The 14,831-nt window shown below is 41.4% G+C and overlaps 1 protein-coding gene across 1 annotated transcript; it reads right to left on the bottom strand.

Annotated features, from left to right (window-relative positions):
- Positions 1-4,765: 4,765 nt before the first annotated feature.
- LOC136446828 (ATP-binding cassette sub-family F member 2-like) lies at positions 4,766-14,541 on the bottom strand. Its single transcript, XM_066445435.1, has 14 exons — positions 14,355-14,541; positions 13,159-13,306; positions 12,630-12,848; positions 11,319-11,507; positions 10,415-10,530; positions 9,574-9,725; positions 9,054-9,156; positions 8,735-8,830; positions 8,109-8,228; positions 7,580-7,669; positions 6,896-7,069; positions 6,184-6,312; positions 5,386-5,589; positions 4,766-5,005 (listed from the first exon to the last, which is right to left on the bottom strand). Exons 2-14 carry the CDS (start codon positions 13,295-13,297, stop codon positions 4,868-4,870), a joined length of 1,869 nt encoding a protein of 622 aa, XP_066301532.1. The 5' UTR covers positions 13,298-13,306; positions 14,355-14,541; the 3' UTR covers positions 4,766-4,867.
- Between the last annotated feature and the right edge of the window lie 290 nt (positions 14,542-14,831).

The raw sequence follows: 14,831 nt of genomic DNA, 5'->3' as shown, positions 1-14,831 counted from the left end.
TCAAATATAGTAGGACTCAGAAAGTTTTACTTGTGGTTTATTACACAATTTTAACATTCCAATAGGAACAGACATTTAATTACACACATTTACACCAATACATCTATAATATACATAATTGTGTCTTACATGAAATAAAAGTAACGTTATTTAATGAACGCTAGCATATGTTTGCAGAACGTCAAATCCACGTGGATGAATTATGATAATGCCTATCACTTTTCATCAGAACCAGTTGCATGTTTCAGGTACAATTTACAGGACATGTGCACTCGACCACTTCTATTATAGAAAATGTGTGGTTTATGCCCTAACACCCCAATGTTTTGTTTGTGGTATGTCGCAAATATTGTTATTCTTGTTTCAAAGTGGTCACATGATTAAGAACAACGTCAAATAAGCATAAAACATTCAAACCCCTATGCGAGCCTTTCACGATTTCCCCATTCCCGAAAAGACGGAAATTTGACAATTTGACGGTCGTCTTAGTCACTTTTCAGGGGGCGGCCGGGAGCGGTACTGCAGATTAGGCTATGATAGGGTATGTGATCCCCACTTGAAAATGTGAAGATATACAAGACATGTAGGCCTAAAGCCAGTGAAAACTTACCCAAACTGGTCCAGATGTCTTCACATACACATAGAATTACCTTTGATACTCTCGTTGACAGGAAAAGGATCGATTTTAGCCACTGCGCGAGGAGCCCATGTAACACCATGTCCGCCCGTCGAAGCGCCCCCTACATTCATGTACACATTCAATCTTGTACGTTATGAGTGGATTAAGGACATATGCGGACACCATCCATTTTCCTTGAATAATTTTGGCCTTTTACTCAACTGATCGTGTGCTTATATGATGTAAGAGACCGCCCAAGAAGCCCAGCCGTCATTCAGAAAACATCATCTTTCACCCAAACATCTGCTTGGAGACCTTATCCGCTTCCGAGGCTATGACATCTTTGACCTTTTACTAGAGTGTTCGTCCTCTTATAAAATAAACTTCTAGGCACCAGACCGCAAAATTATATAACAAGCACACATTGTCATATCTGCAAGTTATAGACTGGTTTATATATATATATACACTGGTTTACTGATAACACTGTACGGTACATGTATGACATGTATATCATTTTGTGGTCTAATGTTTAGATGTTTATATGCAATAAATAAGCGGGTGATAAGTTTAGTAATAGACCGAAGTTCGGGTCATTCATAACGTAGAAGATATGATGTATAAATGAATGTAGGCGGCGCTTCGACGGGCGGACATGGTGTTACATGGGCTCCTTACACGGAGCCTATAAATCGATCATTTTCATACCAACTAGTGTCTTAAAGGTAATGCTATATGTATGTCAAGACGTCTGGATCTACTTGGGAAAGTACATATTCACATTCTACAAGTCGGGGCTACATACCCTGCCATAGCCTCATCTGCAGTACTGCTCCCGGCCGCCTCCTCAAAAGTGGCTTAAATGACCGCCAAATTGCCAAATTTCCGTCTTTTCGGGAATTGGGAAATCGTGAAAGGCTCGCAAAGGGGTTTGAGTTCTGGGGGTTATTTGACTTTGTTTTAGAAATTGCAGCCATTTAGTATTTTAGACGAAGAAAGGCAATATTCAAAACATTTCACAAACAAAACGATAGGATACAATGCATTAGGACATAAATGACACGTTTCCCTCGCTTTGCACCAACAAAAGTGGTCGAGTGACGTGTTCTGTAAACTGTCACTTTATACCACATCCAAATCTTCATTCTTCTTTTGTGAAACAAGAAGACGTTGAACAAATTCAACGGTGTTTCGGTCTGCTTAACTGTCTATGAATAGATCCAATTTTCCTTTCTGAACGCAAGATGTATGACAGTGTGCGGGTCTAACTTTACGGTGCAGTATAATCTTAGGCGCTGGGAGGAGCCGCTTGATGGGCTGAACACCGTCTTCTGAAACCAGCTGGATCCTTACTTAAGTAAAAATTTGTTAGCCTTCTGCAGCAAGACAACCTTCCTGCTGATTAAAGCACACTTATGAAATATTCACTGTTTGCTAAAGCATGTTCTGCGTGTTCAATTGTTTTTTTATTGCGCATATCGTTGACATGGTTGAGGTGTTCAGGGGATTTCATTTACAGAATCAAATTAAGTTGATTTCTCTGTGCCCTGTAGTGAACTTACTGTACAATCGAAATAGTCCAGAATGCCTATACTTCAGCTTTTTTTCAATACTAGCCAATCAGCTTGCTGAGGAGTAATAAATCATAAGGGAAGAAAACAGGTCAAGCAAGGAACCAATACAGTGGATCCAACCTCCTCCTGTGTCTGTATCACCAGTATAACTGCACTTTGGTGTAACACACCAGCTCCTTGGTTACAGCACTGGACCAGTTTTGTCAAAACAAAATGTAAATCATAAGAAAGTCCAGTCCTAACAGATACTTACCTTTGTGGATCAGTCTACTAAGCTATAAGGCTAGGTTCTTTTTAGCCTCCTTCGCAGACTTCCTATGACAGCGGCGTATATATTTGGGGGGGGGGAGTTCTCTAAAGGGAGTTGTGTAGCCAAGGGAGTTGAGTAGCCGCAGTTCACAAGTCCATGTCGATAGCCCCTAATTGTTTTTTTAATTCCCCTTTGCTGGGCCCGACTTGAAGCAGACTGGATATGAACAGCGGCCGTCGGCTACACAACTCCCTTTAGAGAACCCGCTGTCATAGGAAGTCTGGGAAGGAGGCTAGGTTCTTTTGTGGTTTAGTGAAGTTTCAGTCATCCTAGATCTCTGTGCCTGGAGCACACCATTCCTTCAGAGAGAATTTCAGTTTTGTTTTTGGTACCTGCTGGGCTTGGGTAGCTGTAAAACTGCTTCCCAAAGTTAACAACACCTATCTGATTGTTGTACAATCCTTGGCTTTGTACAAACATTTAGAAATGATAAGAAACAAGAAAACTAGTAAAAGAAACTCCAACAATGACAACATCATCAAACATTTTTTCCCTTTTTTATTCTGCCTTTTCACAACACACCTTTCATAAATCCTCATGTGAAGAAAAACATGTGGCACAAACAAGAAAATATACGTCTAGTACATACGCATGTGTTTTCATGTAGACTAATTTATGTCAACATTTATAGAAACCTGTATACAAATAAATAACAGTGAGATATAGAGAACTTGACAGCCATTACCCAATGTATGTACAGTAATGCAACATAGTTTACATGGGTAAATTCAACTCTGTTAAAGTCCAGATATAACAAAGTTAAATACTCTACACTTACAAATACTATAGCAATTATACACATGGAAAGGAAATACTTCACTAGTATTGTCATCTTTTCCAAGACTGTACAAAGTGTGAATTGTATGTAACATAATGTTAAAATATTTCCATTAATCTACAAAAATTACGCCACTGCATGGACCATTCTTCCAATGACCAAATAAGGTACAGACCTGTTCCTCTCTCCAGTCACTAGTTCTAGACCCTCCCCTAATAATGGACGGTCCCCACTGCGTTATATTAGCTCAGTACACGATTTCATAAGGAAGGAAATATTACAACAGATATTAAACATACAGAACTGCTGAAATTTCTTCTTTTCTAACATTTTCTTTTAACCATTTAATGATAGATCAAATCTGGTCATTGACTTCAATAGTTTAAGGCAATTAGAGGGGAAAGTTTACATTGAGCAGCTCTGCTTGTTGGAGGAAGCTAAGATGCAATGGAGTGTCTCTAATGTTGCCTAATACACTTTGCTTCTAAGGACTATTCCAATATGCAATATGGGTAGAGTTTGATGGAAACATTGTAATCAAACCAAAATAGGGGAGACACAAGATGATCTTGCCTACCCCTTCTGAGATGACCATATTCTGCATAAGTATCCATGTAGCCAGTTAACCGCCCTTAGGCGTAACACACCAGCTTCGCAGGCAAGCAGTGCGGCAGCAGCTAGTTATGTTACACTAAACAATCTGTCACGCTAACCTGTACACATCTAGCTGCAAGCGTTGTATCATATGTTTGCTGTTTAACAAGACTCTAAATGCTTGTGGTTGGCTATACTTTTTCAAAAAGCAGTGTTTTGTATAATCATAGGTCACAAAAACATACAACTTTGCCTTCCCTCCTTCCAATTCTACATTAACATTTCAGGCGAATAGTGCATCATTGACTGTGTGCAACACTGCCCCCATTCTGTTATACATAGTATTGCAGCTATTGATGTGGATGGGTAACCTTAACTGTGTTAAGACATCATAATATTTAACTTTAGGTTCTAAATTGTACTCTACTCCGGCAAAACCTGAGTGGTGGTGGCGGCAAATTCCATAGGAATCTTTCAATGGAAGGCTTTTAACCTAGTACTTATTTGTTTAATTTTTTTTTCATTACATAGTTGTAACATTACATATAGCATTCATACAGTTTGGGTCAAACAACCCAGATTTTATAGAAGACATTCCTCCAGCAGCCTTATATATGTCCAAATTGAGAGTGGGAAACTTTCTGCTAGGGTGTGAGCACTATAATGGACCACAACCAATCTATCAAATGGACCAAGGCTTCTTCTTTGTTTCTTTCTTTAAAAAAATTAAGAAAATTCATGCTCATAGGGATGTCGTCGGTAAAATCTTGGGGGGTTCAAATGAGTGCGTATATTCAAGTCCGTATGAGTTCTGTATTGACTTTTTGCTTAGGTTAAGTTTGCGGTGAAGTTTTTATCGAACAAAAAGACTACTTCCTCAGTTGCAAACTAAACCTAGAAGAAACTCAAACGGACTTGAATACTAGTATACACACTCGTACTCGCGTAAACCCCTCATATTTAGGAGGGAAGGCCCTGAGATGGTATGATATTTAGATAACAGACTTGATCTTGTTAAACCTGGAGTTTTCCTTCATGATCTTCTCCTTCAGGTCCATCTTGTAGGACAGGATGTCGCCCTTCCACTTCCGCACCGTGCCGTGTTCGCACACCCAGATTTCCTCCGCAACCTGGCGAAAAACAGTCGTACTACAGTTAGTACTGTACTCTGCAGTCCAAAGACAATCTAGTCAATAACTTAACCAGCTTGGAGACTTAACTTCCTAACCTGGTTAGATAACTTGCTAGCTAACCTGGTTAAGGAGTCGTAAGTCGTGGCTGATGAGTTTGAAATTGTGTCTGATAAGCAACAATTACCATTATGCTCCACTTAACTTGCTAACTAGGTTAGTAGAGAACTTGTTAACTAACCTGGTTAATGAGTCAGAAGTCGTGGCTGATAAACAACAAGTGGCAAATATCTACCACTGAACTTTTTAACTTAATGAAGTTAGTTGACTATTGAGAACTTGTTAACTTTTTCTAATTAATCAATAACTTGCTAACTAACCTGGTTAATGAGTCGGAAGTCGTGACTAATGAGCACCAAGCCTCCCTCAAAGGCGTTGATGGCATCGCCGAGCGCGTCAATGGTCTCCAGGTCCAGATGGTTGGTGGGTTCGTCCAGCAGCAGGAGGTGAGGCGCCCGCCATGCCAGCCAGGCGAAGATCACCCGCGCTCGCTGTCCGTCCGACAGGTTCTTCAGCGGACACATCTGTGGGGTGGAGAAGGGAGGGGAGGTTAGCACAGCGTGACAAGTTTTATCAGCAACAAAAAACACTGATTGAAACCTCCTTGGCTTTTGACGAAATATGTTAACGCTTACACACAACAAAAGGGTTTGCTTCTTTTGGTAGCTTTTGAGATGCACTCTATCTCTTCTTCAACGCAGTAAAGTCAGATCTGGTCTTGGAGTTCTCTTGTCACATAACTGATGATGTGACTGATCACATGACAAGGGAGTTATATACAGATTATATAACCTGAGATAGTGACGTCCTCTGTCCATGTTTAAGACGCTACATTGTTTTACAAATGTCTTCATGCTGTTTGTACTTGTTAAACCAATATTGGGAAAATATATTCACTTAAAGAGTCAATGTAGGCCATTTGCAATTTCAATCCATTGAACCTCCAAGATCAATATTTACAAACACACATGCATGCAATGAGTAGAACTATTCCACACAAACTAGAACTATGATACTAAGTTATGATGGCTCATTCCCCGTTGTCAGTGATCAGTGGGAAGGGGTTGTTACTGAGTTACGAGGCACTAGTAAAGATAGTAAGGCATGTGACCCCTGACCTGTTGCCTGCCGGTGAGTCCGTACTTCCCCACAATGGAGCGCATCTCTTCTATCTCCTTCACCTCAGGATAACTCTGCATCAGGAACTCCACTGCTGACAGGTTCAGGTCAAGCTTCTCTTGGAGATGCTGCCAGGAAGACGATAATACAGTTATCAAGATGATAATTGAACTTATCACTGGCAAGTTTATGATAAACTCTTCCAGACTTCTTGTTGGATTGAAAAAATTGTAAGGATTGGCTAATTGGCTTTTATTACAGGACTTGAGTCAGCAATTGTCCCTAGAAGGTCTGTGATGGGTTTGTATGTTTTTGAAGTCTGTTAATTGTTATTGAATAGGTGCCAAGTGGTGAAGTTGGCCTGTACATCAAGACCTTATAAAGGCTTGGATAAAAAATCCTCAGAAGATTTACCATGCATAAGTAAAAGACAATGTTTGGTAGATGCAATTGAAAACGTAATATCACAAATTAAGCATACATAGTAGTGCTATTAGTACACACACAAATTCTTTAGTGCTGGTCTCTAGTCAAACACACAAAATAATAGCAGCTGTGTACCTGAACCCTGTACCTGTAAAATTGTTTAGGTACAGGTTTAGATCGGGATTTGTACCTAAACTGCCGTACCTGTACCTGTACTTGTACTTGAAAATTGTTTAGGGTACACAGCCCTGTCCAGCACACCTATAAACACCTGTTGTTACCCACCTGGTGGAACCTGCCGATGCGCAGGTGAGAGTTTCTCCTGATCAGTCCGTCAGTCGGCACCAGCTCACCATCCAGCAGCTTCATCAGCGTGGACTTTCCCGCGCCGTTTGGACCAACCAGCGCGATTCGAGAGTCCAGATCAACCCCGAACTCCAGATTACGGTAGATCCATGGCTGCAAATGGGTTTTCGTAAGATTATTTTAAACCCTATGCATCAGATCAGAAAAAAAATATTGACCTACACAGTGTCTCTCTTACATTGCCATACTTGTAGGAAGTTAAGAAATATCACAAAAGTTATCAATGTTCGAACTGGATTTATTCTTATCATACTGCAGCAAAACAGAAAACTATATTAGGAACACTACAGCAGCATCAATCTAGACAATTTTCATAAGTACTTAATTACCAGTATTGTTTATTCATTTATCTATTGCCAATAGTATTTGATTTGGCTGTTCAGCACACACAGCCAGGGCTACCCAACCAACATGTGGCTACTACAAAGGGCTAGCCCTGCTGACAAAAACAAAACATTACAATGGAATTGTTACATAACAAGACATTACAATCATTTTCTTATTCACGTTATTACACAAACTCTAAAGTTATCAAGACCAGTTATCAGAGTTATTGACAGACCGTCACTGTTGCTAGGCGACGTGATGATGATGCTGACTTACCGAGTCATCGGAGTATTTGAAGCTGACGTCCTGAACCTGCATGACGGGCGGCGGGACCTTCCCGCACTCTGGGAAGTAGAATGTCAGCGTCTACAAGGGGAAGACAACAAAAAACATTTAACTTCTAATTCAGCATTTGTATTCACCAGTATAACTGTCCTCTGGTGTAACACTTCAGCTTTGTAAGCATGTGTAACCCCTCTACTTCAGGGCTGTCCTTCCATCCCGGGACGGAAATTTGCTTGCTGGGCAAAAAAACAACCATTCCATCCTGTCGGTCCAAAAAATCTGAGCTTCATGAGATGAAAATGCATTTTCGTAAGCTTGAAATGACGAACATTAACAACATGGGCTCCCAAACAATGAGTGGGATGAAGAAATAAAAAGCTGGAGACAGCACAGCCACTGGTCTACTTATGAACCATTTTTGTAGGCACTTGTTGGTTGATCATATTACATGTGTACATCATTATAATCATTTCCTGAAACACTCCAACAGTTCAACTCCTAGAGACTTGAAGATTCTCACCTGATCTAAGACTACTTTCTCTGTCAGTCCTCCGTCCACCATTTTCTTCAGGGTTTTCTCCTTGCTCTGTGCTTGCCTGGCGAGCTTGGCACTACCGTGGCCAAATCTGGCAATGTAACTCTGGAGGCAGAACAACAAAATGGTGAAAAACATACACGTACCAAATGTTACATATGAAAATGTTGTTTGCAAGCTTCACTTGAAACAACAACAAACAGCTGTGTAAGAGTGACATAAATAGGATAAAAAAGTTTTGTATGGAACATTTTTCTAGTTTAGTGAGTGAGATGTTTTTGATAAAGCATTGCCAAAAATCTGAGAAGAAGACTTTTATAAGGAGCCTGCAAAGCGCCACTGATTCAATGTTGAACTAGCATGCAAACTTGTAGTCTCTTCAATTGACCCTATGACGTTGACTGTCATGTCTGATTGAATGATGATTATTTCTACCACCTCTACCACCACATGAACATGTGTATGTAATTACTAGGGACACAGGATATCCCCTGCAAAAGGAGGGCGTCTAACTTTTTTTTATTTTCTAATTGTAGGGCTTTACTTTGACGCCTTGCTAGTTAATAGCCAGCTGCCTACAGAGTTAGAGTGCAGATGAAGCCAGTACATACCTTCATGTGTTTGATCTGGTCCTGCTCCCACTTGTACCTTTTGGCCTGGTTCTCCATCAGTTCCAGCCGCGTCCGTATGTACACGTCATAGTTACCCTACAGGTCAAAGGCCAAAGGTCAATGAGTACAAGTCAGGGTCACTGAAGATTAAGCATCTTGTAGCAAACAAAGTAGATATGAAGAACATTGTGGTTTAAAAAAACTGTTCCCCTTCTGTCACAAAATTAAGTCCCAATGAAACTAAATGAATAAACAGTAGGCGAATCTTACATATAGAATGTATTTCTCCTAGGGAAGCATACAAGAAGGCTGTACTTACACCATAATAGTCCAGTTTACAGTTGTTGACGTGGATGATGTTGGTACAGACACCGTTGAGGAAATCCTGGGAGTGGGACACCATCACCAAGATTCTCTTGTAGCTGGAGGGAAACAATGGGAATATACATATAAATTATAAGATTGCTGGATTTTACAATGCAGTACTTTAGTTGGATCATTTTGTGTCCACAGTTTTTCTAAGGTATAGGTGTATTTTTTACTGGCGTGTACAGTCCATGATACATGTATAACAAACTTACAAGATGGCATACTTCACCCCACATGTAGGTCAGAAACACACACACACACACACACACATATACACACATACACACACACACACACACACATATACACACACACACACACACACACACATATACACACACACATACACACACACATACACACACACACACATACATACATACATGCACACACATATACCAAGGAGGTAAACCTCCTTGCACACACAGACTCACCCATCGCTAGTCTAAGACAACTCCTTCTGTACTTACTTCTTGAGTTCTTCCTCTAACCACACACAGGCGTCCAGGTCCAGGTGGTTAGTGGGTTCATCCAGCAGGAGGAGGGAAGGTTTGACAAACAGCGCTCGAGCCAGCGCTATTCTCATTCGCCAGCCTCCGGAGAAGTCTTTTACCTGGGTTTGCTGCGGGGTGGAAAGTCAGAGATGTCATGGTAGGAAATCTTGGTTGGAGTGTGTCAGGACAGTGTGGTCTCACCAGCGTGGACCGGCTGGACAGAGCCGCTCGGAAGCGTGATGTGAAGACTAGCGTACTGCTGTCCACCCATGTTAAGGACCCCCACAGCAGTATAATCAAATACAGTATTGGATACTACTACATGTACTGGACAAAGAAAACACTAAGGAACTATTCTAAAAACAGGTACCAGGGGTTCATCTAAATCAGGAAAGAGGGGCGCTGCACCCTCTTGTTTCAGCCCAGCGCCCCCTTGTTGAATTCAGATTTTAGCTAAATCCCCAGCATACAGCCTTCACTCAGTGATTGATTCTTCCATGAATAAATAGAATTCGCTCCCTCGCCTGTGTATGCTCCCTCTTGTTAAATTTTTCTAGAAAAACCCCTGGGTACCATGACGGCAAAATTTGCTTCTGTCAGGTTATGCTAGTGATATACGTTTTATGTCTTTTCATCTGTTAGAGATGAGTTTCAGTGTCTTTTGAGCTGCGAATGACTGAGCACAGTTTAATCTTTCCTGACTTTATCGTCAGTTGCTTTAGTGTTGTTTGCGTACAAAGATATCAAACATTCAGAAGAAAAGCTTACTGATATAAAACAAACTGAAAATCTTTCAATTTCTCATTATAAATCTCACCGTCATCTTATGTGAGAAGCCGAGACCATGCAGGATAGCAGCAGCTCTCATTTCAGCCTTGTCTGCGTCCAACTCTTCCAGCCGCTCATAGATGTCCAGTAGTCTCTCTGCCGATTCTGTGGGAGGGGGGGTGAAAAATCAGGTATCTCCCCAGAAATATAGAGAAGGATGGGGGAAGGGTGCCAAGCAACAGGATTTGTGTGTGCAAGGGGGGAGGTCTGGAGGGGGGCGCACTGGTCAAGAGGAAAGCAGCTTTTGCCTTTTGCAGACACAAATGGAAGTCATTTCCTGCAACTTCAGCTTTGCATCTTGTCTAAAATTAATGAAATCTTGAGTTTTAAACAAAATTACAGACTCTGCTGGGGAAATATTGGCAGAAATACCCTAACTTTGAAAATCAACAGAATGGAGCTGGGATTATACCAGGATGGAGGAGCGCCAATGTTCAATCCTTTAGGGAGGTCCCTGCAAAAATGCAGGTCAATTCTCACATTCTTTCTTGAGTGTACTGTGTATTGTTTCATAGCATGATCATACATTCACTCCATTACTCAAGCCTTTGTCTCATAAGCTTTTACTGACCTGATATATAGAATAATACTGGAAAAGTTAGTGGAAGAACATAAGTTAGAATTGGTAAAATAACAACCCATTCCCTCTGATGTCCATTGCAGAAATAACGACCAGAAAATAGGAATCATTAGAAGCTTGAATATAAATGTCAGAAAGATGACAGAATTTCTTAATGATCTACAGAACCTTTGACATGACCATTAATGAATATATATCCAGGGAGTGAACAAGATTATACTTTACATTGAGCAGAGAAAGAATTAGACAAGTGCAGAAATAGCATGCCCCCTCTCCCTTAGATGATAAAAAATTATTTGTAGATGATTGGTACCTTCGTCTGTTTTGCCGTGTAAATGTTCCATCTCCGTTTCTAACTTTACGCGCTCAGCGTCCACTTCCATCACGCACTGGAGCGCCGTCTTGTCGCTGGTGGGCATCTCCCGCGTCAGGTGGAAGATATCGATATGGTCGGGGATGTCGACTTCCCTGTTCCCCAGGGCGCTCAGAAACATAGACTTTCCTGGGGATGTGAAAAAAACAAAGTTTCGTGTGATTCTTTTGTGTCTCATTTGGGACTTTGTATCTTTTCAACAATCTTGAACCTAACAAAAGATTTATTTTGGGCTGTAAAACAGGAAATGCTGGTACAGTAGAATCCGCTTAACTGCACCACCCATTTGTCAGCGTTTTTGGTGCAATTATCTGGCTGGTGCAATTATGCGAAATGCCCAGCTGGACCGCACCACCATGGGCGAGGGGGTGTATTGTTAGTCAGAAACACTAGCACAAAGAAAACAGACGAAATTATTCAGTTAATTACTTTATTAATTGAACCTTTGCTGAAAATAAAGAAATGACTACGAACCTGTTTTGATTTTGCATTCTTTCATTTTTCCATGTGATCTACCGCATTACAACACACGTAATGTTACAGGGGAGGCATTCTGAAACATCGTCATGCCACTCATGGGATAACAGTTTCTATGTTACATTACGTAGAGTGCAGTTGTCGATTTACGTAAATCATGAACCGCCATGAAACTAGGAATTGAAACTAAAACTTAGTTACTGATTACGGGTGACCCGTCCAGGACCTCCCATACGATTCCTATCAACGTAACTGTCAATGGAGACCGCCTTCTTTTGTTACTCAAAACAGTTTTAAACATATTGGCGGTATTGCGCCTTTACACCGGCAGGTATCGGCTCATTTGTACCGCGTTTGCCGATTTTAGCGCACCTTTTCAGTTAACTTGTCGAGGATTTTTGAAAAAAAATGGTGCAGTTATCCGGCATACGTGACCATGCGCGGTGCAGATATGCGGAGTCACTAACAATGCAGTGAATGGGAACCGGTTTTGGATATTGGGATTCGGTGCAATAAAATGGAAGGTGCGATTATCCGAGGTGCAATTAAGTGGCTTCGTCAGTAGTACCACAAGAGTCTTTTCTCCCAAGGAAAATATATAACAGCGACTTTCATAATCCCGTCCTAAGAACATCAACCCTTTCTGGTAGCATGCATGTCGGGTGAGCGACATAGCTGGGATCAAACTCACAACCTCTAGATCCAGAGGCAGGGCCGCTAACCATTGGACTATGCATGCTACCTACTGCACACATACTGTAGTAGTCTACTCACCACATCCGTTCAGTCCAACCAGCCCGTACCTCTGGCCCGTGTTCAGCTCGATCTTGGTGTCGTGGAACAGCTCGTGTCCGTGGAACGTGAGCGTGAAACTCTCGAACTTGATGTCACGTCCCTTCGGATGCGAGGCGAGGACGCCCGTACATGAGCGCGCGGCCGCGGCGGCCTGGGCTTCGATGTCCAACTTGTCCATGATGGCACTAAGGTCATCCACTAGTGGTGAGGAAAAAAATTTAGCTTCCTTTTCATAGCTTAAATTTTCTATCACTTTTCACTAGTTTCAGTAATAAAAAGAAAATACAAGTGCCTGCTGATAGAAAAGCTTATCACTGCAGCTAAACATTTGTGCCAGAAGCATAAAATTCAGATTCTAGAACAAGCCTTTGTGACACTGCGAAATCTGTACTGTTTGGTACCAGTCAATTGGTTCATGTTCCAGAACAGCTTTTTGGCAGCCAACAGAATCTTGAAACCAGCAAGACACTTGATTTTTAGATGAATATAAAGAAGTCGAGCTACTCACCCCCATTGGCTACACCATTGGTCTCTACTCCGTTGGTCGTGCCGTTCTCCTCAGGTTTGGGCTCAGCTTTCTTCCCGCCCTTCTGCTTCGCCGCCTCCTTCTTCCTCGCAGCGCGCTTCTTAGCAGCGTCAGAGGGCATTGTGGGTACCTGATGGAGATAGTGAATTGTATTAGAGTAGAGTAAAGTTTACGGTCAAATAGGATGTACTTCCAGTTTAGACCGTTCCTTATCTATCTCTTCTTCAACCGACTGCCATAATGGGTTTGAGTTCTGTGATTATATTTGACGGGATAGTTCTCCATGAAGTTGTCGAATCTTGCTTGTAACTGACTGAATCTGGACCTGATCATGATTCACAATCTGTCTTCACCATTTTACAAAAATTTGACTTTCTTAACACAGGAAAGAAGAACACATGGAAAAATTATGGGATGAAGTCATATTTTTCAGTGGTGTTCCACTTCCTGAGTCTAACAGGGATAGTGGAAAAGAACTCAAAATTTGCAAATTGATCCATTATTGTAATTTTTATTGAATTGAGAGATCAGACACTGATGACGAATAATGTGGTCAGACATAATATTTAATGCATTTGAAACATATGTAGACAGTGGGGTGAATTATTTTATCTACATGTAGTTATGTCTGTGTGTCTGCCAAAGACTTTTTCCAGGAAACAGTGCCGTATTGACCATGTAAGCATGTGCGCGGCATCAAAAATAGCTCACCATACGATATTCTCTGACGTGACACGCAGTGACATAAATATAGAAACTCACAGCTGACAAAAGCATTTTTCGACCTGATTATAATCATGGCTGCGACTAGAAAATGACATTTTCATGTCTCATAATTCGAAGCATAAACGATTTTTCGACCGGTTAAAGTATCACTGCGACAAGTCTTGGGTGGTGAGATCAAGGAATATATTGATCTGGAAATTAAGGATGGGGAGGGGGGCGCAAGTCTACACAAAAAATAAGTCTCTCGGTAATTCATTAGAGATGTAGTTATTCAAGTGTATCCTCAAAATATCAAAGAATGGTCTGCTTTGTAGGTTTACAAAGGAATAAGAAGGAATAGCCCAACAGGCGCCGTTTATGGTTGATGTTTGAAATGAGATCCCAAAAATTTGGCGCGAGTTCTTTGTAAAGATGTCGCAACGACACATTTTCTCTACTGGCACAAGTCTTACCTTTTCGTCCTTGGAATGCAAAAATTTCCCCGAATCGACCGATCTTTTCCCGCAGAAAGAAAGATAAGATACTTTGGCGTCTTCTTAGGGGTTTTTCACGGGGAACTGTTCCTTACTGTAGTCGGTGGGACAAAAAGCCGGTTGGAACTGTCGCTACAACAGGGGAACACATGTGAAAGGAAAGAATGACTGTACCGTGATGAAACCCACCGGACGTGACGTCTTAGTAACGTCACTGTGACGTCAGCCCGGAATTCTTCATGGCTCAAAAGCGCCGACTAGTGGTCAAAAATATAGTTGCAGCAAATTGCGACGTGTGTGCTGCAAATATGATATGGATCGCTAGGCGTCCTCATTGACACGTGAGGTTAGTTGGTCTTTTTCACCGAGCCAAACGGTTGAGTATATTTTCGTCTGTAACTTATGCTCTGAATTTTGTGGTTCTACTGCATAGTTCCGTGATTAGCTCTGACCAAG

The sequence above is a fragment of the Branchiostoma lanceolatum genome, chromosome 13, assembly GCF_035083965.1.
Source record: "Branchiostoma lanceolatum isolate klBraLanc5 chromosome 13, klBraLanc5.hap2, whole genome shotgun sequence".
Lineage (NCBI taxonomy): Eukaryota > Metazoa > Chordata > Leptocardii > Amphioxiformes > Branchiostomatidae > Branchiostoma > Branchiostoma lanceolatum.
This window is presented reverse-complemented; position numbering and strand designations above follow the sequence as displayed.

Bases quoted from the DNA above. Each gene is read 5' to 3' on its own strand.
- LOC136446828 (XM_066445435.1), bottom strand. From the start codon at position 13,297: ATGCCCTCTGACGCTGCTAAGAAGCGCGCTGCGAGGAAGAAGGAGGCG. The intron at 12,849-13,158 runs GTGAGTAGCTCG...CCTCACCACTAG, and splicing joins CAATGGTGTAGCCAATGGGG to TGGATGACCTTAGTGCCATC. The intron at 9,726-10,414 runs GTGAGATTTATA...TCCACCCCGCAG, and splicing joins GCTTCTCACATAAGATGACG to CAAACCCAGGTAAAAGACTT.